The sequence below is a fragment of the Mustelus asterias genome, chromosome 6 (assembly GCF_964213995.1).
Source record: "Mustelus asterias chromosome 6, sMusAst1.hap1.1, whole genome shotgun sequence".
In the NCBI taxonomy this organism is placed as follows: domain Eukaryota; kingdom Metazoa; phylum Chordata; class Chondrichthyes; order Carcharhiniformes; family Triakidae; genus Mustelus; species Mustelus asterias.
Window position 1 is genome coordinate 92,262,255 of NC_135806.1, and position 23,711 is coordinate 92,285,965.

Genomic DNA, 23,711 nt, shown 5'->3' on the forward strand with positions numbered 1-23,711 from the left:
GAATGGTCTAGTTGGACCAATGAGCGGCACAGGCTTGGAGGGCCGAAGGGCCTGTTTCCTGTGCTGTACTGTTCTTTGTTCTTTGTCTGATACTTTCCTCATTATTGTTCCTTCTCCCCAATGTAAGATGCTGCAGCCTCCAGCTAGGGCAGCTCAGAATAGAACTTGTGGGATAAAGCTCAAAATCACATCCGTCGCCATTTCACAATGCTTAGTTAACCACAAAGAACCATAGGCATTTCTCTTCATTATGAAGACATAATTAGTTCTAGAACTTGAGGGCAACCATTCTGAGTGTGTGAGGCAAGGCGAGCAAGCAGATCGCCATGAACTACAATAAACTAAGGATGCATGCATGAATAAAAGTTAAAGAAAATTGGAAAATATTTAAATCTATATTAAATATGAGAAAAAAGTATGTACAAAAGATAAACACCAGCTAAACCAGCAGCCACTATAGTGGACAAGCACAGAAATTAAAATAGATATCTGGAAGAGTTAAAATGTACTAGGGATGTTGGGGGAAAAAACTTGGAGAGAAATATAGCAAAAATTGTTGAGAGCCATAAGTACAATAATAGAGGGAAGTTAAATAAAAATATAATTTTAAAATGGCATAATTGAAAATGGAATGGCTCACATGGTTAAATAAAATAAGTTCACTTGCATTGGTCAATAAATATGACATAATAAATTAAGATCTTTCAGACTTGCAATCAAGCACAGAATCTTAAAAATCTTTACAGGTTAATTTATAGAATCGGGTCAATTAATATTTGAATTGAACAGTTGCAGAAGTGGCGTGGATTTGTGCCAGTTTCCTACCAGTAACTTGCTAAAGTAAGCTTGAATCAAGTCTCCCCACAACTGTTACAGACTTGTGTGGACCTTGTGAAATGGAGGTCCATTTCTGTTAATGAAAATACTTTGAAGTGCAAAAATAGTTTAAGTATGCATTTCACTATTTCTGAATATTTTTTTATTGGAATGAAAACATATAAAAGCGCAATCTTCGCTTATGAACGCAGTAGATTTTGGATTGCAAGGTTTTTCTTATTGTTCTCTGGATGTGGGTAATGTTGAGATGGTCACATTTGTTGCCTATTCCTAGTCCTTTGAAGGTGGTGGTGAGCCTTTCTAAACCAATGCAGTTTTTCTACTGGTGCTTCCGTGATACTAAATAGGCTATTCTGGATATTGCACAAGCGATATGGAGGAATAATATGTTCAGAAACTGCTAAAGCATTTCATTATGCCATAGTATCATGGATATTGCCTCTTGTAATACAATTTCATTTCTCTAGTGAAGACTGGCACATGTCTGGTTCTGAGGAGGAGGAAGATGATCGAGAGAAGAGTACCTCAGGAGACAGCGAGTCTGACTACCAGCCCAACAACAAAGTAAAAAGCAGAAAACCCCAGAACAGGTAAAAGTTAAGAGTTAGCACCCCTGATCGATAGTCAACTCCATCAGAGGCTCACGTAATATCTCAATCATACGGTACTTCATTCGCTGGTCTGTGCTATTAACTGGTCTCCACTGAGATGATATTACGGCTTGCTGAGTTAGGGAGGACAGAAATTGGAAAGGTTTCTCATCCTTGTGCACTATCCTGTGCCCCTTGTTTTAAGTAACCATATGTGGATGTCAAGTGAGCACAAGACTTTGCTTGGATATTATGTTCTCTGACATCTGGTTAACCATCCCATATTCTTTGTCAAGACCAATGGTTGTAAAAATGACAAATCAACTGATATTGGGATTATTTTGAGCAATTATTACTTGCAGAAGATTACAAAAATAATAGAAAACTAGCTGGATAAGTTCCATAATATTTGCCGTATGATTTTCAAAGCAGATGGATGTGTATATATAGAATATATATTATATATTTATATATATGCTATTGATAGCAACAGAATGCTTTCTAGAATTTCTAGTGAGGAAATTCTCAAGAGGGGAACTCTGGCAGGCAGATGATATTGAAGAGCTGAAAGCATATCCCAAATTAGCAACATATTGAGTGACTCTGATGTAATTTGTGAGGTTATTCATAAGAACATAGGAAATAGGAGTAAGATTTAGCATTTGGCCCTTCGAGCCTGCCCTGCCATTCAATAGATGGTGGCTGGTCTTCTACCTCAACTCCACCTTCCAACACTCTCAACATCCCTTAATTCCCTTAGAGATTTTTGGATTCTGTCTTGAATGTGCTCATCAACTGAGCACCCACAGATTCCAAAGATTTTCTTATCTTAGTCTTAAATGGCCAGGCCCTTATTCTGTGTTCTATATTTCACTACCCAGAGTAATATTTTCTCAGCATTTACCTCGTCAAACCCCTTAAGAATTTTCAATTTAATCACCTTTCACTTCTGAACGCCAAGGAATATCGGCCTGGTCTACTCAATCTCTCCTTATAGGACAGTTCCCTCATCCAAGGAACCAGTCTAATGAACCTTTGTTGCACTCTCTGTATGGCAAGTATATCCTACCTTCGATAAGGAGGTAAAAGATTATACACAGTGTTCCAGGTGTGGCCTCATCAATGCTTGTATAATTGCAGTAACACAACTTTACTCATACTACAATCCCTCTGTAGCAAAATATAGCATGTTATTTGCCTTCCTAATTGCTTGCTGTGTCTGCACGTTAACTTTGTGATTCACGTGCTGGGACGTGGTGGTGTAGTGGTATTGTCCAATGGTAGTGATACTCCAGAAGCCCAGAGTAATGTTCTGGAGACCTGGGTTTGAACCCCACCATGACAGATGGTGGAATTGATTTTAATAAAAATCTTACTAATTGTCGTAAAATCCATGTCCTGGTCTGGCCTACATGTGACTCCAGACACAACAATGCCCTCTGAAATGGCCAAGCAAGCCACCAGTTGTATCCAAACACTACACATTGAAACACATTCCAAACCACATCAAGAAAGACGGATGCATGGGAACACAACCAAGCAACTCACCATCCTGACTTGGAAATGTAGCACTGTCTCTTTGCTATCACTGAATCAAAATTCTGGAACTCTCTTAAGCCCCAGGGTGCAAAACTTCAGGCTGAGGGGATTTGTTGTCACACAGTCCCATTAATTTATTATTTACATATGCTGATTTCTTAAGGTTTGTTAAAATACGTACTGATTTCTAAAACCCTCAGGTCCAAAACTTAAAGCTTATCTCTGTCTTGTGATTTCCAGTAACTCACTAACCTTTGAGAGTTTTTCCCCCGTCAATTAAAGTGATTGCAGTTCAAAACAGTTCTTCTCCTGCCCCAGGTGAGGTGAGAAAAGGCAGGCTCGGTCCCAGTCCAGCAGTGAACTTGTGACCCTTCTTTAAAAAAACTCCTGGGCAGCATTCAAGTGTCCAAGTAATGCAATATCTTTCCATATTTTACAATAAAAGTATAGTTTTGAAAGATGCAAAATGCACTGCAGTAATTCTTCAAAGACCCTTAGACAACACCTTCCAAACCCACGACCACTTCCATCTGGAAGGACAAGGGCAGCAGATACATGGGAACACCACCACCTGCAAGTTCCCCTCCAAACTACTCACCATCCTGACTTGAAATATATTGCAGTAGCTGGGTCAAAATCCTGGAATTCCCTTCCTAACGGCTTTGTGGGTCAACTCACAGCACGTGGACTGCAGCGATTCAAGAAGGCAGCTCACCACCACCACCTTAAAGGCAACTAGGGATGGGCAACAAATGCTGGCCAGCCAATGATGCCTCTGTCCCACGAATGAATTTATAAAAAGATGATTCTAATACTAGGAATTGAGCAGGGAGGTCTTCAAGATGGAGGATATAGGTCCGGAGTTAAAGACACCCCTGTGATGGGTAAAGGAAATGCATCCAGAGTTGGAGTTCCAGAGATAATTCACAGTATGGATGTTAAAATGAAAAAGGTTTATGACAAATGTAAGATACATTATAACAGTAGAGGATCAAGCTGAATCCAGAAGATACAGGGGATATTAAAAATGAGAATGTAGACAAGAGTGTAGGTCCAGTAGTAACATAAATGGGAATCCCACAGCCTTTCATTAACATACAAACAGTAAAAATGTCACCCAAGGAAAGTTGGGACTGGATATTAGAGAGTGAAAAGGAAATCCTTTGGAGACAGAGGGTATGACTGAGATACTACAGAGTACTTTGCACCTGTCTTTAATTGGAGATTGCTGATGCAGCAAAATAAGGAAGATTTGGCAGTGATATTGGAGATAACAAAAAACATTGCTAAAAGGCTGTGCTTAAAAGGTTTTCAGTCCTCAAAGTAGAAATATTGCTATCTGGTGCATCCCAGTTTACGAGGGAAGCAAGGGTGGAAATTGTGGAGGCTCTTCCAGTTTTCTTTGGGAATGAGGGTGATGGAGAATTGAAAGTTATGTTCACCTGTACCTTTTTAATAAGAAAAGGGAGAAAGTGAAATTGAGCAACAGCAGGCCAGTCTGCTTACCGTCAGCGGCGGTGAAAGGTTTAGAGACAGTAATCCGGGACTAGAGGAACTGATAGAAAAAGAAACAGCTTCTTGGTGATCTTGGGAGGCTGAAATGTTGTAATCAATGAAGGCAGAGATGGAAACAAAGTTGAAAGCCACTGACTGAATGTTAGAAACAACAGAGGGGAGATGCTTGTTGAAATCTCTGGCAGATGGAAGCTGTGCATTATCAACAATTGGCTGAAGGATAAACAGAGGAAACAGCACACTTGGAAGACACCTGAGGGTCTGAAGTGGTACCAGACCGATTACATCTCTGTCAGACAGAGATATTGAAATAGCGTAAAGAATTCCTGTGCCTGTTCGGGTGCAGACGCGGATACAGATCCAAATCTGGTGATTTTTTAAAAAGTAAAAATTCAGCTGAAAGGAATCAAGAAGGGAAATCAAAAGCTGAGATGGGATTAAAGGGAAGATGTCAGGCTCTGAGGGGATCAAGTTTTGTGGAACAGTGAAGAAAAAGTTAGAGTTGGGAAAGAACTTGCCACGGTCAGTGGGATCAATTGAAAAGCTCCTTCTAAAGTGGGAAAGAAAACCATGAGCCTCAGGAGGAGTGACGAAGAAACTGGAAGAATAAAAACACCAGTGAAGGTAAACTCACATGTAGAAAATCAAATAATGAACTAAGAAGCAAGACTGACTAGGTATGAGGAAGTTGGTGGGGAAAGCATTTACAGAGAATTGGAAGAATTACAAAAAAAACAGGCACAGTCTGAGAAAATAGAGGAATTGACTGGGGGAAGAGGAGATATGCAAGCACAAAGAGGAATTGGTACTACACTGCTTATAGAGCCGGAGAAAATAAAGAACAGATGGAAAGAGTACATTGAAAACCTGTATGTCAAAGATGGCAAGTCTTCAAAAACTAGAACCAGAGAAACCAGAAGACATTTCCCAGGATGATTTTAGGACCTGATCTAGAGTGTGAAATATCTAGAGCTATAAAAGAACTGAAGCCAGGAAAAGCAGAGGAATTTGATGGAATCCCTAGAAAAAATATGAGAAAAGACATTGAAAGAAGGCAACAAGAGAATTGATTAACTTTGTGTAGGAGATGGAAACTAAGGGAGAATGGCGGGAAGATTTTTTTTAAGGAGCACAATATGTCTCTTGGGGCAGTCTCGCATTACCTTGGGCACAAGTGCAAAGTTGTAATGTTAAAGATCTGAGCAAATAGTTTGGAAGCCAAAGCAAGCCATTACATTGGCTGTGATCAGTTTGGTTTTAGGAAGAGTGGTGAAACTAGAGAGGCTATAGTAGTGATGAGAGTGTTAGGCGAAAGAAGTGTACACCTGCTTTGTAGATTAAGAATAAGGTTTCTATCGGGTGAGATGGCAAAAGCTGTTGAAAGTGTTGGAGGCGATCAGAGCTGACAGCGCAGACAAAAGAATGACTGTACCTCTGTGCATGGGACAGGCTGCTATAATCAGTTTCGCTTTGGTGAAACTGAACCTGGTGTAATTGGGCACGGGATGAAACCAGGCTGCTGCTTATCTTTGCTCTTCAACATCTATGTGGAAGCCATGATGGAAGAAGTACTAGATGATATACAGAAAGGTGTCAAAGTAGAAGGTCAAGTCTCTCTCCATTGGATTTGAGAGCAAAATTTAGGGCTATGCTTGGGAGGGGGGTGGGGGGGGTGTGTGTGTGTGTGTGAAAGAGAAAGGGTTTTCAAGGAGATTAATGCATTAGATGTGGAGATTAGGGTGTGGTTCAGCAGATCAATAGCTCCAAAAATGTTGTGGTTGGTTGAGGGCTAAAGGCTAGGCAGTTCGGATTTGGAAAGTGTAGTTGCATGTGAAACCAAAAGAGAAAATGCTGGAAAATCTCAACGGGTCTGGCAGCATCTGTAAGGAGAGAAAAGAGCTGATGTTTCAATTCCAGATGACCTCTTGTCAAAGCTCAGTTTTTATCCAGTTGTATGTGAATTGGGGAAGAAATCTTGACGAATGGACGCAGGAGTGGATAGCGATGGGGAACGGAGTGGGGCAGGGGTGGGATGTAACTGGAGAGTGGCACAAAGAAGTGATGGCCTTATCTGTGATTCACAGGGTGGAAGTAGCAACGCTATTTGTTTTGGGAAGGTTAAGGAGGCGTCTGTGGATCTAGGTAGGGGAGTTTATAGTAAGGGAAAGATTAAGGGAAGGTAGAAAGTGAACTCCAGAGAATATGATCTGTTGAGGTAGAGATATAGTTCAGCAAAGATGAGAAGACGCTCAGTGCTGAGGTTTAAAGTGGAAAGCAGTAAAGTTATCTCAGCAAGAGAATTGTCATGGCAGCTGAGTGGGGAACAAGGATTTTAAATGAAGTGAAAGGTGTAAAAGAAGATGATGTTCAAAGGAGGAGCAGGATCCAGAAAACTGATCAAGGTGTTAATTGGTGATGTGACCGACACCACTACTGTGGCAATTGGGACAGGGCAAGTGGTGGAAGATGTGGCCAGACAGGGATGCTTCATTTAGGGGTACATGTCATTCCTTTTCAGCCAGGTTTCCATGAAGGCCATGATGCCAATAGCAGTCATCCACAATAAGGTCAGGGATCACAAAGGCCTTGTCACAAATGAGCAGACATTCTGAAGGGAAAAGTGGAGAGCAGCAGGAAAGTGAGTACACTGGGCAGGATGTTTGGCAATAGTATTTAGGGACATTTGGGGTTGCTGCTTGTAGGGAGCAGTGATGAGTGCCTCAATGGGCCCTCCAGAAGATGCCAAGAGAGGGAAACAATAGGTTTTATTTAAGAGACAGTAAACCCTGGGATGGTGGCAGAAAAATAGGGAGACTGTGGAGTGCTGGGATAGGGACTTCGGAGGGCTGTATACTGGAGTGGTTAGAATGAAAGGAGGCATAACAACAGACAGGAATTGAGAAGGGGTAAAGAGAAAAGGGGAGGATAAAACTGGAAAGAAAGTGATGGACTCGGGACCAGAGCAGCTGCCAAAATACACACGCAAGTGGCCACAGGGAAGCCTGCTGCACCTTCATGCTTACGTTTAGCGACTGGTGTATGAGGACACCCAGGTCTCGTTGCACATTCCCCTCTCCTTATTTATAGCCATTCAGATAATCTGTCTTCCTGTTTTTGCTACCAAAGTGGATAACCTCACATTTATTCACATTATCTATCTACATACTGTGTCAGGAAGCCCTCCTGAGAAAAAGAAAAAGTACTACAAGAGGAGAGGTTGTACTTGATTTGGTATTGGGAAATGAACCTGGGCAGGTGTCAGATCTCTCAGTGGGAGAGCATTTTGGAGATAGTGATCATAATTCTATCTCCTTTACAATAGCGTTGGAGAGAGATAGGATCAGACAAGTTAGAAAAGTGTTTAATTGGAGTAATTATGAGGGGAATTATGAGGCTATTAGGCAGGAAATTGGAGGCTTAAATTGGAATGAGGTTTTCTCAGGGAAATGTATGGAAGAAATGTGGCAAATTTTCAAGGAATATTTGTCTGGAGTTCTGCATAGCAATGTTCCAATGGGACAGGGAAGTTATGGTAGGTTACAGGAACCGTGGTGTACAAAGGCTGTAATGAATCTAGTCAAGAAGAGAAAAAAAGCTTACAAAAGGTTCAGGGAGCTAGGTAATGTTAGAGATCTTGAGTATACGGCTAATAGGAAGGATCTTCAGAAGGAAATTAGGAGAGCCAGAAGGGGTCATGAGAAGGCCTTAGCAGGCAGGATTAAGGAAAACCCCAAGGCATTCTACAAGTATGTGAAGAGCAAGAGGATAAGATATGAAAGAATAGGACCTATCAAGTGTGACGGTGGGAAAGTTTGTATGGAACCGGAAGAAATAGCAGAGGTACTTAATGAATACTTTACTTCAGTATTCACTATGGAAAAGGATCTTGGTGGTTGTAGTACAGACTTGCAGCAGACTGAAAAGCTTGAGCATGTAGATATTAAGAAAGAGGATGTGTTGGAGCTTTTGAAGAGCATCAAGTTAGATAAGTCACCGGGACCGGATGAGATGTACCCCAGGCTACTGTGGGAGGCGAGGGAGAAGATTGCTGAGCCTCTGGCGATGATCTTTGCATCATCAATGGAGACAGGAGAGGTTCCGGAGGATTGTGGATGTTGTTCCTTTATTCAAGAAAGGGAGTAGAGATAGCCCTGGAAATTATAGACCAGTGAGTCTAACCTCAGTGGTTGGTAAGTTGATGGAGAAGATCCTGAGAGGCAGGATTTATGAACATTTGGAGAGGTATAATATGATTAAGAATAGTCAGCATGGCTTTGTCAAAGGCAGATCATGCCTTATGAGCCTGATTGAATTTTTTGAGGATGTGACTAAAACACATTGATGAAGGAAGAGCAGTAGATGTAGTATATATGGACTTCAGCATTTGATAAGGTGCCCCATGCAAGGCTTATTGAGAAAGTGAGGGGGCATGGGATCCAAGGGGACATTGCTTTGTGGATCCAGAACTGGCTTGTCCACAGAAGGCAAAGAGTGGTTATAGATGGGTCATATTCTGCATGGAGGTCGGTCACCAGTGGAGTGCCCCAGGGATCTGTTCTGGGAGCCTTACTCTTTGTGATTTTTATAAATGACCTGGATGAGGAAGTGGAGGGATGGGTTGGTAGGTTTGCTGATGACATAAAGGTCATTATCCTGTGGTTAAGAAGGCGTATGGTGTATTGGCCTTCATCAATCGAGGAATTGAGTTTCGGAGTCGTGAGATAAAGTTGCAGCTATATAAGACCCTGGTCAGACCCCACTTGGAGTACTGTGCTCAGTTCTGGTCGCCTCATTACAGGAAGGATGTGGAAGCCATAGAAAGGGTGCAGAGGAGATTTACAAGGATGTTGCCTGGGTTGGGGAGCATGCCTTATGAGGATAAGTTGAGTGAGCTCGGCCTTTTCTCCTTGGAGAGACGAAGGATGAGGGGTAACCTGATAGAGGTGTATAAGATGTTGAGAGGTATTGATCGAGTGGATAGTCAGAGGCTTTTTCCCAGGGCTGAAATGGTTGCCACAAGAGGACACAGGTTTAAGGTGCTGGGGAGTAGGTACAGAGGAGATGTCAGGGGTACGTTTTTCACTCAGAGGGTGGTGGGTGTGTGGAATGGGCTGCCAGCAACGGTGGTGGAGGCGGATTCGATCGGGTCTTTTAAGAGACTTTTAGATAAGTATATGGAACTTAGTAAGATAGAGGGTTATAGGTAAGCTGAGTAATCGCTAAGGTAGGGACATGTTCGGCACAACTTTGTGGGCTGAAGGGCCTGTATTGTGCTGTAGTTTTTCTATTATATTGCATTTGGCCACACACCCTGTCCAAATCACATCTCTGCACCCGCCTCACAGCTCACCCTTCCACCCAGCTTTGTGTCATCTGCAGATTTGGACATATTACACTTAATATATATTCTGAATAGCTGGGATCCTAGCACTGATCCCTGTGGTGCCTCACTAGTCACTGCCTGCCATTTGGAAAATGACCTGTTTATTCCCACTCTGTTTCCTGTCTGCCAACCAGTTTTCTATCCATCTCAGTACACTACCCCAATCCCATGCGCTTTAATTTTACATGCTAAGAAATGCCATGGATTTGGGTAAAGAGGTATAGGGCAATGAAGAAGGAAAAAGTATGCAAAAATTCAAAAAGACACAGGTGAATGGGAGAGATCCCAAAAAACAACAGTAGATGACATAATCGATGGTAATTGCTTTTTTCAAAAAAAAAAGCATGGAAAGAAACTTGCAGGGGAAATGAGAATCAGTACAAAAAACATCATCTTATTAAGTTTCCACCCTTATTCTGGACTGCCCACCAGGAAATAGATCCTCTCTCTGTGCTTCTCTTATCATTTAGTTGTCTTAAAAATTTTGTTAAATTACCATTTAATCTTCAGAACACAAGGGAACAGACTAGTTTATGCAATCTGTCCTCTTAATTTAACCCTCAGCCCTGCTATTACACTGGTGAACCTGTGCTGAATTCATTCCAAGACCAAATATCTTTCCTGGTGCCCAGAGCTGAATGTATGCTATGTGTAAATTGGCTGTATTTCCTGCATAAGTTTTACACACCTCCTTCACAGACATTTAATTGACTAAATTGCTTCGGGGCATCCTGAGATCACGAAAGGTGCTGCATACATGCAGGTTTTAAAGAACAAAGAAAAGTACAGCACAGAACAGGCCCTTCGGTCCTCCAAGCCCGTGCCGATAATGATGCCCTAACTAAACTAAACAAAGCCTTCTGCCTTTACTTGGTCCGTATCTCTCTGTTCCCTCCGTATTCACCTACCCATCCAGATACCTGTTAAATGTTTCTAATGTGCTTGCTTTCACCACCACCTCTGGCAGCACGTTCCAGGCACCCACCACTCTCTGTGTGGAAAAACTTCCCCTGTACATCTCTCTCAAACTTTCCCCCTCTCACTTTGAACCTGTGCCCCCTTGTAATTGAAACTTCCACCCTGGGACAAAGCCTCTGACTGTCCACTATGCATTTTAATCGGAGCTTTATGCAACTGTATGATTTCCACCCAGCTGTATTCCAGGCCACATGAATCTAAATTTAAACTTTAAAGTTTATTTTATTAGTGACACAAGTAGGCTTGCGTTAACACTGCAATGAAGTTACTGTGAAAATCCCCTAATCGCCACACTCCGCGCCTGTTCAGGTACACTCAGGGAGAATTTAGTATGGCCAATGCACGTCTTTTGGACTGTGGGAGGAAACACATGCAGACACTGGGAGAACGTGCAAACTCTGCACCGTGACCCAAGGCTGGGAATCAAACCCAGGTCCCTGGCACTGTGATGTAGCAGTGCTAACCACTGTGACACTATTCCGCCCCATTTGTCACCTTTTTAATTTTTTTGTACCAGAGAACTATTTTTTAATGGTCTCTGTACATAGTCCCTGAATTCTTTCTGCTCTTCCACAGATCATAGCTTCTAATCATTTAGCTAATCTTGGGTTCAAAGTTAGTGACATTGCACTTCCCCACATTAAACTTCCAACTGCCACAATGTTGCATACTTGCTGTCCCTTTGCAACTCTGCTTTCATCTACCTACTCTGCCACTTGAGTTGGTGTTGTCAACAAATTTGGATAAATGGCTTTCTGTTCCTTCATTCCATTTCTTTGATAAATGGAGGTACAGTACAAATTCCTAGGAGATACCACTTATCACACTCTGTCTAGATTGCAGGAATAAATCTTGAAAAAGAGGCTATTAGTGAAAATGGAACTGTGGAATGTGGTTTTCATTAAGATGATTAAAAAATGTTAACATTGGAACTCACTTCTACACTGCCAGACCATGGATCTGGTGGAATAACACTTAGCTGCTCAGTTCTATTTACATATATTTGATTTTAATTGATTAAAGTGTTGATAATTTCATTAATGATTTATTAGTCTTTACTAGTGTTTAATGTGTCCAGTGTTTTAAGAGCGATGGCTTAGTGAGGAATGCTAATGCTTAAAGTGGTGCTGAATCCTACAGAGCAGGAATGTCCCAACTTTAATATCCAGTTTGTATTTAGTTAGGTGATCTGAAGCACGATCCCAGGAGCTGCAGATTTTGCTGAGAACTTCAGCTAAGGGAAATCCAACTCACTTGGGCTGATCAAAATGTAGGTCAACAAAATAGTTTTGAGCCACAGACGTTCTGGGATCTAAATCTGAACAGCAAAAGGTTTTTATGCCAAGTTCTGAGTTAACGGGGTTTGCAGCATGGAAACTGGCCCTTTGGCCTAACTTGTCCATGCTGCCCCTTTTTTAACCACTAAGCTAGTCCCAATTGCCTGCGTTTGGCCTATATCCCTCAATTTTGTATCCATTTGGCTATCTCACTCTGGATCCCGTGAGATTTAACCTTATGCAACAACCTACCATGCAGTACCTTGTCAAAGGCCCCTTCAAAAAAACTCAATCAAATTTGTGAGACATGATTTTCCACTCTCAAAGCCATGCTGATTGTCCCTAATCAGTTATTGCCTCTCTAAATGCCTGTAGATCCTGTCTCTCAAAATACCTTCCAACAACATAACCACTACAGATGTTAGGCTCACCAGCCTGTAGTCCCCAGGTTTTTCCCTGCAGCCCTTCTTAAACAAAGGCACAACATTTACCACCCTCCAATCTTCAGGCACCTCACCTATGGCTGTCGATTATTCAAATATTTCTGATGTGCAAAAGCTAATGGCATTTGCTACCAAATAAACCTGTTGGACTTTAACCTGGTGTTGTTAAAACTCTTACTGTCAAATATTTCTGCCAGGGGACCTGCAATTTCCTCCCTAGCCTCCGACAACATCCTGGGATACACTTCATCAGGTCCCGGGGATTTATCCACCTCGATGCACTTTAAGACTTCTAGCACCACCTCCTCTATGTACGCTCCTCAAGACATCACTATTTATTTCCCCAAGTTCCCTAACATCCATGCCATTCTCAACAGTAAATACTGATGAGAAATATTCATTTAGGATCTCACCCTTCTCTTGTGGATCCACACATAGATGACCTTGTTGATCCTTAAGAGTAAGAAGTCTTGCAAACACGAGGTTAAAATCCAACAGGTTTATTTGGAATCACGAGCTTTCAGGTGAGTGAGGAAAGAACAGCGCTCCGAAAGCTCGTGATTTCAAATAAACCTGTTGGACTTTAGCCTGGTGTTGTGAGACTTCTTACTGTGCCCACCCCAGTCCAATGCCGGCATCTCCACATCATCCTTAAGAGGCCCTACTTTCTCCCTAGTTACTCTTTTGTCCTTTATGGATTTGTCGAAGCTCTTTGGATTCTCCTTTTGCCTTGTCTGCCAAAGCAATTTTGTGTCCCTTTTTGCCCTCCTGATTTCTCTCTTAACTCTACTCCGACAAACACTATGCTCTTCAAGGGCTCCACTTGTTCCCAGCTGCCTATGCATGTCATGTGCCTCCTTCTTCTTGACCAGGGCCTCAATATCTGAGTCATCCAGGGTTCCTGACTTCTACCAGCCTTGCCCTTCACTCTGAAAGGAATGTGCTTACCCTGAACCCTGGTTAACACACTTTTGAAAGCCTTCACTTACCAGCTGTCCCTTTGCCTGCCAACAGACTTTCCCAATTAACTTTTGATAGTTCCTGCTGATACCATCAAAATTGGCCTTGCCCCAATTTAGAATTTTAACTTTTGGGCCAGACCTATCATTCTCCATGGCTACCTTAAAACTAATAGAATTATGGTCGCTGGTCCCAAAGTGATCCCTCACTAACACTTCTGACACCTGCCCTTCCTTATTTCCCAAGAGGAGGTCAAGTTTTGCCCCCTCACTAGTTGGGCCATCCACATACTGAATGAGAAATTCTTCCTGAATACACTCAACAAATTTCTCTCCATCCAAGCCTCTAATACTATGGCTGTCCCAGTCAATGTTGTGAAAGTTAACGTCCCCTACTATTACCACCCTATTTTTCTTGGAGCTATCTGTAATCTCCTTACATATTTGCTCCTCAATTTCCCGCTGACTATTTGGGGGCCTATATTGCACTCCTATTAAAATGAGTTCCCCCTTTATTGCTCAGTCCTACCCATATAGACTCAGTGGGCGAACCTACAGAAATATCCCTTCTCAGTACTGCTGTGATGTTTTCCCTAATCAAAAGTGTAACTCCCCCTCCTCTCTTACCTCCTGTTCTATCTTTCCTATAGCATCTGTACCCTGGAACATTGAATTGCCAGTCCTGTCCCTCCCTTAGCCATGTTTCAGTTATATCTGAAATATCTCGACTGCCGAGTTACCATACCTATTCTCAGTACAAGTGATTCCATCTGCATCTGTTGTTCTTTAAGACTCAATCTTTACCTCCTTATATTTCAAGGGAAAAATATTCTTAGGTGTTTCCTCTTCTCTTTCATTCTCAGAGTCCTCTAAGGATGAAGACTCATCTCCCCCATAAACTTCCCTTCGCTGCCTTGCCCATACCTGTTGTTCTGTTTGTTCCAGAACAGGGTACATTCTGGGAATAGATATTGACAGAGCTTTACTGTGCTTTAGGATCGCATTCTTGTCTGCAAGTTTCTGACACTTTCGATTTTCCTCCTTCAGAGAGGTAGATACTGCAGCTAATTGATCCTGGAGTCCCTTAATCCTTCGGTCCGATTCTGCACAACCTATTGTTTCGTTTCGCTGTCTAAGTTGAATCATCATGGCGAGGATCCAGCGAACACGATCTTTGCTGGGCAATCTCTTAGCTTTCCCCCATGTTTGCTTAATATCATCGAAGGTCCATTGTTCCTTGGAGGTTCCAAACTTCTTTCAAATTTTAGCGAACATTTTTGGTTAATCGAAATGCTGTTCTACAAACCCTTTCAATTGGTGCATCATTTCTTCCTCTGTTACCTTTTATTACTCTTTCCTGCCATCTTTAACTCCAAGTATGGGGGTCTCGAGCCAATAGGGGTCAATAACGACCGTGGGCTCACCTTCAGCCAAAAGAGTACACTCAGTATGCGGCCTTGAACCGAAATCTCTGGACAAGGTGTTCAGAGAATATGGAATCACAGCTGGTTTAGAGTCGCATAACCTTTGATAAGAGGGGTTCTTACCTCTCGGCACTGATGGGTCTGTGGGTGCTCTTCAAGTCGAGATCCGATCGGTGACCCTGTTCCTGATGCCAGAATTGTTAGATTCAAGAATTCGCTGACACCTCGTAGGTCTTGGACAAGTAAAGTTTATTTATTTATTAGTCACAAGTATCTTACATCAACACTGCAATGAAGTGACTGAAAATCCTCTAGTTTATTAGGAGTTCATTCAAGATGTACAACAGCTTCTCATCCTTGCTTGCCCTCTCCCTCTCACAAGATGTCTCTCTCTATTGTTCTAACACAGTATTTATTATTCATTACTCCAGAGAACACCCATTTACATTCCTTGGTTAATTAAACACATCACATAAGGTGGTCAGCACTGATTAGCCCAGATTATGCGTTGTGCACAAGTTAGTGGTCGTCTTCTGCCAAGGTTTGCTAAAACACACACTGAGTACATGACAAGCAGAGCAGCACATGTAACATTATAATATAAGCTTTCAGCAGGGTTTATCCCATGTGAAAATATTAATAAAAATATACCATTGAAAATGTTATAAAATTGTTATATAAAAATAGTAAAATAAAAGTCACTAAATAAAACAATCACTAAACCTTTTCTTTGAAAGAAATGAAACAAAAGTGTCAAGGATTCCATAGTTTTATAATCGCAACATTAAAAAAGTTTCCTCAGAAGCAGAGGTCACTTTGATTCAATATCTGAGTAGCTTAACTTGTCGTATGAATATAATTTTAACTGAAGGAATGAAGATCTTCACTGTAAGAATTAAGATGCACCTTTTTGTTTAATTATTGATGGAGATTGTAAAGTTTGTCCATTTGAGCCGCATTTCAAAATGGTTGCAAATCTGAAGCGAGAAAAATCATTACCCGAGAGGCCCATTCTTCTCTTAAGAACTTTACCCAAGACTGAATTTTTCTGAGGTAGGCAGCTACCCACAGATAAACCCCGCCGTGACCCAAGAGTTTTCTCCTCAAAATTGCATGGGATTGATCAAACTTTGTGAATACTGATCAAACTGTACAATTAGTGATCTTGGTAAAGAGGGAACGATCAGGTTCTAAAGGTAGTTTGAACATCTATGAACTGGGAAATGTCAATTTCACTCTTCCAAGTGCTTATTTAGTATTTTTGCAAAGTTATGATCTCGCTAAAGACTTTTCCTTTTTTTTTGTAAATCTGAAACAGAACTTCTTAACTCGTATATTTCCTTTGACATCCATTTGCAGTGCATCCCCAGTAGCTCAAGTCAGATTCTGTTCATCAATTAGAAGATTAACCACTTGGTCTGAGTGGCCTTCTGCTTACTTCTGACATGGTGATGAAGTGGAAATGGTCGAGAGCTTCAAGTTTCTAGGTGTCCAGATTACCAACAACCTCTCCTGGTCCCTCCACGCTGACGCTATAGCTAAGAAAGCCCACCAATGCCTCTACTTTCTCAGGAGGCTAAGGAAATTCGGCATGTCCGCTACGACTTTCACCAATTTTTACTGATGCACCATAGAAAGTATCCTTTCCAGATATATCACAGCTTGGTATGGCTCCTGCTTGGACCATGACTGCAAAAAAAACTACAAAGGGTTGTGAACGTAGCCCAGTCCATCGCACAAACCAGCCTCCCATCCATTGACTCCGTCTACACTTCCCGCTGTCTCGGAAAAGCAACCAGCATAATCAAGGACCCCACACACCCTGGACATACTCTCTTCCACCTTCTTCCATCAGGAAAAAGATACTAAAGTGCGATCACATACCAACCGACTCAGCTTCTTCCCTGCTGCCATCAAACCTTTGGACCTATCTTATCTTAATCTGGCCTTTCTCTACATCCTCGCTATGACTATAACACTATATTCTGCACCCTCCTTTTCTTCTTTCCTATGTCCTCTATGAACAGTATGCTTTGTCTGTTTATTGCGCAAGAAACAATACTTTCCACTGTATCCCAATACACGTGACCATAATAAATCAAATCAAAAAGGTTGCCCCTTTGAACCTCCTCCAGCCGTCCCACAGTTGTAAACTTTGTCACTAAATAAAGATAGTTTTAAATAATCTACATTTGTATATGTGGATATTTGAAATAAGACATAGCTTTAAGTAAGTTTACTTTTGGTGGTTCTGTATTTGAAAGGGTTAATGTCTTCAGTTTGGTTTAGGTGCATGTGTAGTAATGAGAGTTTGCAATGTGGAAACAAACATGGTTTAAAGAAAACCTTGGTTGTTGCTTAGCCATCAACCCCCCCCCCCCCAAAAATACTAAAGAACTTCTGAGTTTAGTTTAAGTTGCACAGGACCAGAGAGATGTGAAAAGCTGACTTTCCAAAAGCCCAGAAACCAAGGAATTGGGACAAGAATTATGTCTCAGACAGTTAATTTGAAGGAATTAAGAGCAAGAAGTTGAATAAAGTCCTGTTGGGTGAAGTTAAAAGCAGAGGAAGTGCTCTGTGTTAAAGAGACAGCTGCAAGACCTAAATTTAAGGTGAAAAGCCAGACATTAGTGGTAAATCAAAAGATGGATAACATCTAAATACAGCCTGTGAAGCAACAGTGTTCCTTTGGCATGGCTGGGTATCTGAAAGATTGTGTGGAAGCTTGAATGCACTTGGTAATCCAAGGCAGCGGAATACTGAAAGGAGAGATTGATATCCTGGAAGTGGATCCTTGGTGATGACATCCGAGGAGAAAACATTGTTTGAGAGAAGATTCCAAGGAGTGTTTTTCGAGAGTGGAGTCTGAAAACACTTGGTGGAAGTCAGATTCCAGTGAGACCAGTTGACTCTCGGTGTGATAAGCATCTGGGGGGGGGGGGTGGTTTGAATAAAAATCCACAGAAGTTATATTAGGTGGCATCTGCCACTTGGTTTCAGTGTGGTGTGTCAGACCACAGTTGACCTGTTGGTTTACATGGACTGTGTACTTACCGAAAACATTACAATATAAGAGGTATTTTGCAACTTGTGTTATCCTTAGAAATCTTTGTACATTTGTGAAGATATAAGTGGGGTGCTGGAGTATTGTATTATAGTCAATCTTTTCATGTTTAATAAATGTTTTATCCTGTCGCGAAAGGTTAATTGGCAGTCCTTTGACTCTGTTCAACCGTGTCTCTAAACAAGAGTTATGAACTATTGACCCAGGGTTCCACTCAGGAATCTGTGTATCCAGTAGTAACATCAGCTGGAATTGTAACACTCTCCATTCTACACGGGTGTTTCTCGTGTCTTACGAGTAGTCACATATGAACAAGAAGCAGAAATAGGCCACTTGGCCCCTCGTGCCCACTCTGTCATTCAATGAAACTATGGCTGATCTGATTGTAACCTCCACTCCACATTCCTGCCTCTTCAAGATAACTTTTCGCCCCTTTGTTAATCAAGAATATATCTATCTGCCTTAAAGATATTCAAAGACTCTGCTTCCACTGCCTTTTGAGGAAGAGAGTTCCAGAGACTCATGATTCTCTGGGAGAAAAATTCCCCATAACCCTGTCTTTAATGGGTGACCCCTTATTTTTAAATAGTGACCCCCAGTTTTAGATTCTCGCACAAAAGGAAACATTCTCTCCACATCCATCCTGTCAAGGTTTCAATCAAGCCTCCTCTTACTCTTCTGAATTCCTGTGGACCCAAGCTGCACCTATCCAACTTTTTCTTGTAAGGCAACCTGCCAATTCCTGGTATTAGTCTAGTAAACCTTCTCTGAACTGTTTCTAATGCATTTACATCTTTCCTTAAATAAGGAGACCAATACTGTACTCAGTACCCCAGATGTGGTCTCTTCTGTGCCTTGTACAACTGAAGCAAAGCCTCCCTATTTTTGTGATCAATTCCCCTCATGATTCTTCCTGCCAAAGTGGACAATTTCATATTTACCGACAGTATACTCCACTTACCAATTATTTGCTCACTCAATTAACCCAATTATGTCCCCTTGTAGCCTCCTTATGTCTGCTTCACAACTTACTTTCCTACCTATCTTTGTGTTACCAGCAAATTTAGTGACCACATCTTTGGTCCCTTCATCCAAGGCATTTATATAAATTGAAAAAAGTTAAGGCCTCAGCACTGATCCCTGTATCACACCATTTGTTACATCCTGCCAAATGGGGAAACAAACATGGCTACCCTCTGTTTCCTGTTGGTTAACTAATCTTCTATCCATGTCAGTATGTTACCACTGACACCATGAGCTTTTATTTTCCATAATAATCTTGATGTGGCACTTTTCAAATGTCTTCTATAAATCTAAATGCAGTATATCCACCGGTTTCCCATTGTCCACAGTGCATGTGACTTCATCAAAGAACTCCAATAAATTAGTTAAACATGATTTCCCTTTCACAAAACCATGTTGACTCTACCTGAGGCCTTGAATTTTTCCAAGTGCCCTGTTGTAACATCTTTAGTAATAACTTCTAACAATTTCCCTAAGCCAGGTGTTAGGCCAACTGGTCTTTAGTTTCCTGCTCTCTGTCTCCCTCCCTTTTTGAATAACCATGATTCACCTACCTCAAATCGAACGCTCCAGTTCCTAATAATCTTTTAACTGTGGAACCTTGCAACTAAGAAATCTCTCTCCTCAGCTTGGCTGTCCTGAAAGTTCAACTCCCTGTTAGGAGTCCTTCCATTAACAAGACTTCTACTCTTAATTTTAGTGAGAGCACTGAATTTTAGCAGCTTGAAAGAAATGCAATAAGCTTGTTCTAAATTAACTAAATTGTTTGCAAAACAGAACCCTGCTTGAGATCAGAGCCACACTGGGGAACCTACTCACCCCTATAATTAATCTGTTGACCCCTTGCTATTCTATTATTTATGTCCCAGGCACCTTTGTCTCATGGACAGTTACTGGAGGCAAGATGCTTTACCAGAAATCCCTTTTCAAGAGAAACTTAGTTCTTAAGAGTTGTTTTTCTCAAAAAGCATATGGCCCATCACAGCAAGTATGGAAAGTTTGGACTATTGACAGAGTCAATCTTCCTGCAATGTATCACCATTATTGCTCAAGAGCCCATTCCAGTCTTTTTGAGATGTCAGGAAACTTACAATTGTATTTTTCATAATTAAAGGATTAAGACGAAAAAAGTGAAGAAAGGAAAGGGACTGAAGAGACCAACTGAATCATCAGACGATGACGATGAAGAACATGATAAGAGGGGTTCTCGTCGGCAGGCAACAGTTAATGTCAGCTACAAGGAAGATGAGGATGCTAAAACCGATTCTGATGATTTACTTGAAATCTGCGGGGAGGATCTCCCTCCTCCCCCTGAGGAAGAAGAAGAATTTGAAACATTAGAAAGAGTAATGGAATCACGAGTAGGACGGAAAGGAGGTATTTTCTAAATCTTCAAAGGAGTATTAAAATGCTATAAATAATGGTATATTATTGGCTTGAATGCTAATGAAATAATTTTGTTCATTTAAATATGATTTAACCATCTTGTGCATTGCCTGATGAGTTTGGCCGTACTAATGACCTTCCTTTGTAACTTTTAGATTAGATTCCCACAATGTTAGAACAGATTTATTTATGTCCTATTACAACATGAATTGAAAACCTCACTCTACTTATTTTAGTAAGACAATGGAATTGTGAAACAAGAGCAAGGAGGATATCAGTTCTGTTTGATTTTTATCCAGCTCTTCAATGATGCGACCCTGCATATATGGATTAATATTCGTTTCCCTATCCGGCAGGTAGTGATTCCTCATTGTGTTACTGTCCTGCAGGCAGTGGGCATCCCCAAGATCTTGGCCAAAGCCGCGGTTATCATAGAATCACTACAGTGCAGAAGGAGGCCATTTGGCTCATCGAGCCTGTACCAACAACAGTTCTACCCAGGCTCTATCCCCGTAACCCCATGTATTTACCCTACTGATCCCCCTGACACGGGTCAATTTAGCATGGCCAATCAACCAAACCTGCACATCTTTGGACTGTGGGAGGAATCCAGAGCACCCGAAGGAAACCCATGCAGACATGGGGAGAACGTGCAAACTCCACACAGGCAGTCATCCGAGGTCAGAATTGAACCCGGGTCCCTGGTGCTGTGAGGCAGCAGTGCTAACCACTGTGGCACCGTGCCGCCCTGTGTGAGTGAGGCTTGTCAGTACTTGTTATGTCACTAGCAGGAGATTGGCACAGTGAGCATATCACAGCTAAACTTGATAAGGTCCACACGCAGGCAGATTCCGGCAGAGGCTATTGGTTGGTGATCAGGGAGGATTCTATTTTAACTTGGATGATTGGTATAGAATTCAACTGAATTTTAGAGTGCTTCAGAATTTGACAATTCTTTTCTTTGCAAACTAAATTACATTTTAATTTTAAGTATTTCTTTTTCTTGTGTAGCAACTGGTGCGGCCACCACTACCTATGCAGTAGAGGCTGAGGGTAATCCTAATGCTGGGTTTGACCCCTTGAGGGAGGTTGGAGAACGACAGTATCTGATTAAATGGAAGGGCTGGTCCCACCTCCACAACACCTGGGAAAGTGAAGAAACACTTTTGCAGCAGAATACAAAAGGAATGAAGAAATTAGAGAACTACAAGAAAAAGGATGAGGAAACCAAACGATGGTATGTTATGCGGAATTAATCGATCCTTAACGCAAAATTTGCTGATTTTGTTTTATTGCATTTATTCTTTTGCAACTGTACGTTACTCATTTCTTGTTGGAATTTGTTGTTGTAGCCCCAAAACTATTTTTCTACATGGTAATGTGAAATGGGAACAGAAAGATGTCAATTTCTTCACCTGTAGTATAGTGGTACAGAACTATCTTTTTGAAGAATTACAGTAGTAGTTTTCCTCTAGGCTCCCTGAAGTATAAGAAGCTTAAGAGGAGCCAGTGGCATAGTGTTATTGTCACTGGACTAGTAATCCAGAGACCCGGGTTTGAATCCCATCATGGCAAATTGGGAAATTTGGAATTTAGAATTAGGATATGAATGATGGCCATGGAAAAACCCATCTGGTTCACTGATGTCTATAGGGAGGGAAATTTGCCGTTCTTATCTGGTCTGATGTGGTTGACTCTTAAATGCCCTCTAGAAAAATGCTAAAACGTTGAAAAGGAGTGAAACCAGACGGACTACCTGGCATCGACCCACGCACTGAAAATGACAATGGCAAACCCTGATGACTTGTCCTCCTTGCATCTGGGGACTGATGGCAAACTTGTGAGAGGTGTCTCACAGATTAGATGTGATCATATTCATGGAATCATACTGTACAGATAATCCAAAGTCGTGTGGGTTAGGTTGATTGGCCATGCTAAATTGCCCCTTAGTGTCGGGGGATTCGCAACATGGGGTTACAGGGATAGGGCCTGGGTGAAATTGTTGTCGGTGCAGGCTCGATGGGCTGAATGACGTCCTTCTGCATTGTAGGGATTCTATGTCCCAGACACCAGTAACACCATCCCTGGTTAGGTCCTGACCAGCAGAGATGGCAGCACAGTGGTATACAATCGACAGAGAGCTTCCCTGGGAGTCCACAACATCGACTCCAGACTCCATGCAGTCTCATGGCATCAGGTCAAACATGTGCAAGGAAACCTCCTGCTAATTACTATGATTTGCTCCACTGATATCAGAAACAGCTGAAGGCACTGGATACTGCTAAGACTATGGGTCCTGACAACATTCCGACCATAGTACTGAAGACTTGCACTCCAGAACTTTCCAGGCTGTTCCACTACAGCTACAACACTGCCATCTCCCCGGCAATGTGTAAATTTACCCAGGTATATCCTGTATGCAAAAGTAGGACAAATATGACCTGGTCAATTATCGTCCCGTCAGTCCACTCTCGATCATCAGTAAAGTGATGGAAGGGGCCATCAGCAGGGCTATCAAATGGCACTTGCTTAGCAATCACCTTCTCACGGATGCTCATTTTGGGTTCCATCAGGGCCACTCAACTCCTAACTTGGTTCAAACATGGACAAAAGAGCTGAACTCCAGAGTGGGAGTGACTGCCCTTGACATCAAGGCAGCATTTAACTGAGTGTGGCATCCAAAACATCACTGCATGAGTTCCTCAGTGTAGTGTCCTAGGCTCAACCATCTTCAGCTGCTTCATCAATTACCTTCCTTCCATTATTAAGTCCGAAGTGGTGGTAATTGCACAATGTTCAGCATCATTCACGACTCCTCAGATACTGAAGCAATCCCTGTCTAAGTGTAGCGAGATTAGACAAAATTCAGGCTTGGGTTGACAAGTGCCAATGTAACATTTGTGTCACACAAGTGCCAGGCAATGATCATCTCCCAACAAGGGAGAATCTAACCATGACATTCAATGGGATTGCCATTGCTGAAAATACCACTATTGACATCATCAGGGTTCCCATTGACCAGAAACTGAATTGGACCAGCAATATAAATACTGTGGTACAAGTGTAGGCTAGAGGCTAGGAATTCTGCAGCGTGTAACTCACCACCTGACTACCCCAATGTCTGTCCATCATGTACAAGGCACAAGTTTTTTAAGTTTTGATTTTTTTAAAGTTTATTTATCAGTGTCACAAGTAGTCACTGCAATGAAGTTACTGTGAAAATCCCCAAGTCGCCACACTCTGGTGCCTGTTGGGGTACACTGAGGGAGAATTTAGCATGTCCAATGCACCCA

General features: G+C 41.8%; 1 protein-coding gene across 3 annotated transcripts in view; it reads left to right on the plus strand.

Annotated features, from left to right (window-relative positions):
* Positions 1-23,711, plus strand: part of chd1 (chromodomain helicase DNA binding protein 1) — a 171,391-nt gene that overhangs the window by 74,518 nt on the left and 73,162 nt on the right. For all 3 annotated transcript variants that reach the window (XM_078214725.1, XM_078214727.1, XM_078214726.1), the window contains exons 6-8: positions 1,305-1,427; positions 20,147-20,409; positions 21,430-21,655. In XM_078214725.1, coding sequence (XP_078070851.1) covers positions 1,305-1,427; positions 20,147-20,409; positions 21,430-21,655 — 612 coding nt within the window. The remainder of the gene's footprint in view (positions 1-1,304; positions 1,428-20,146; positions 20,410-21,429; positions 21,656-23,711) is intronic.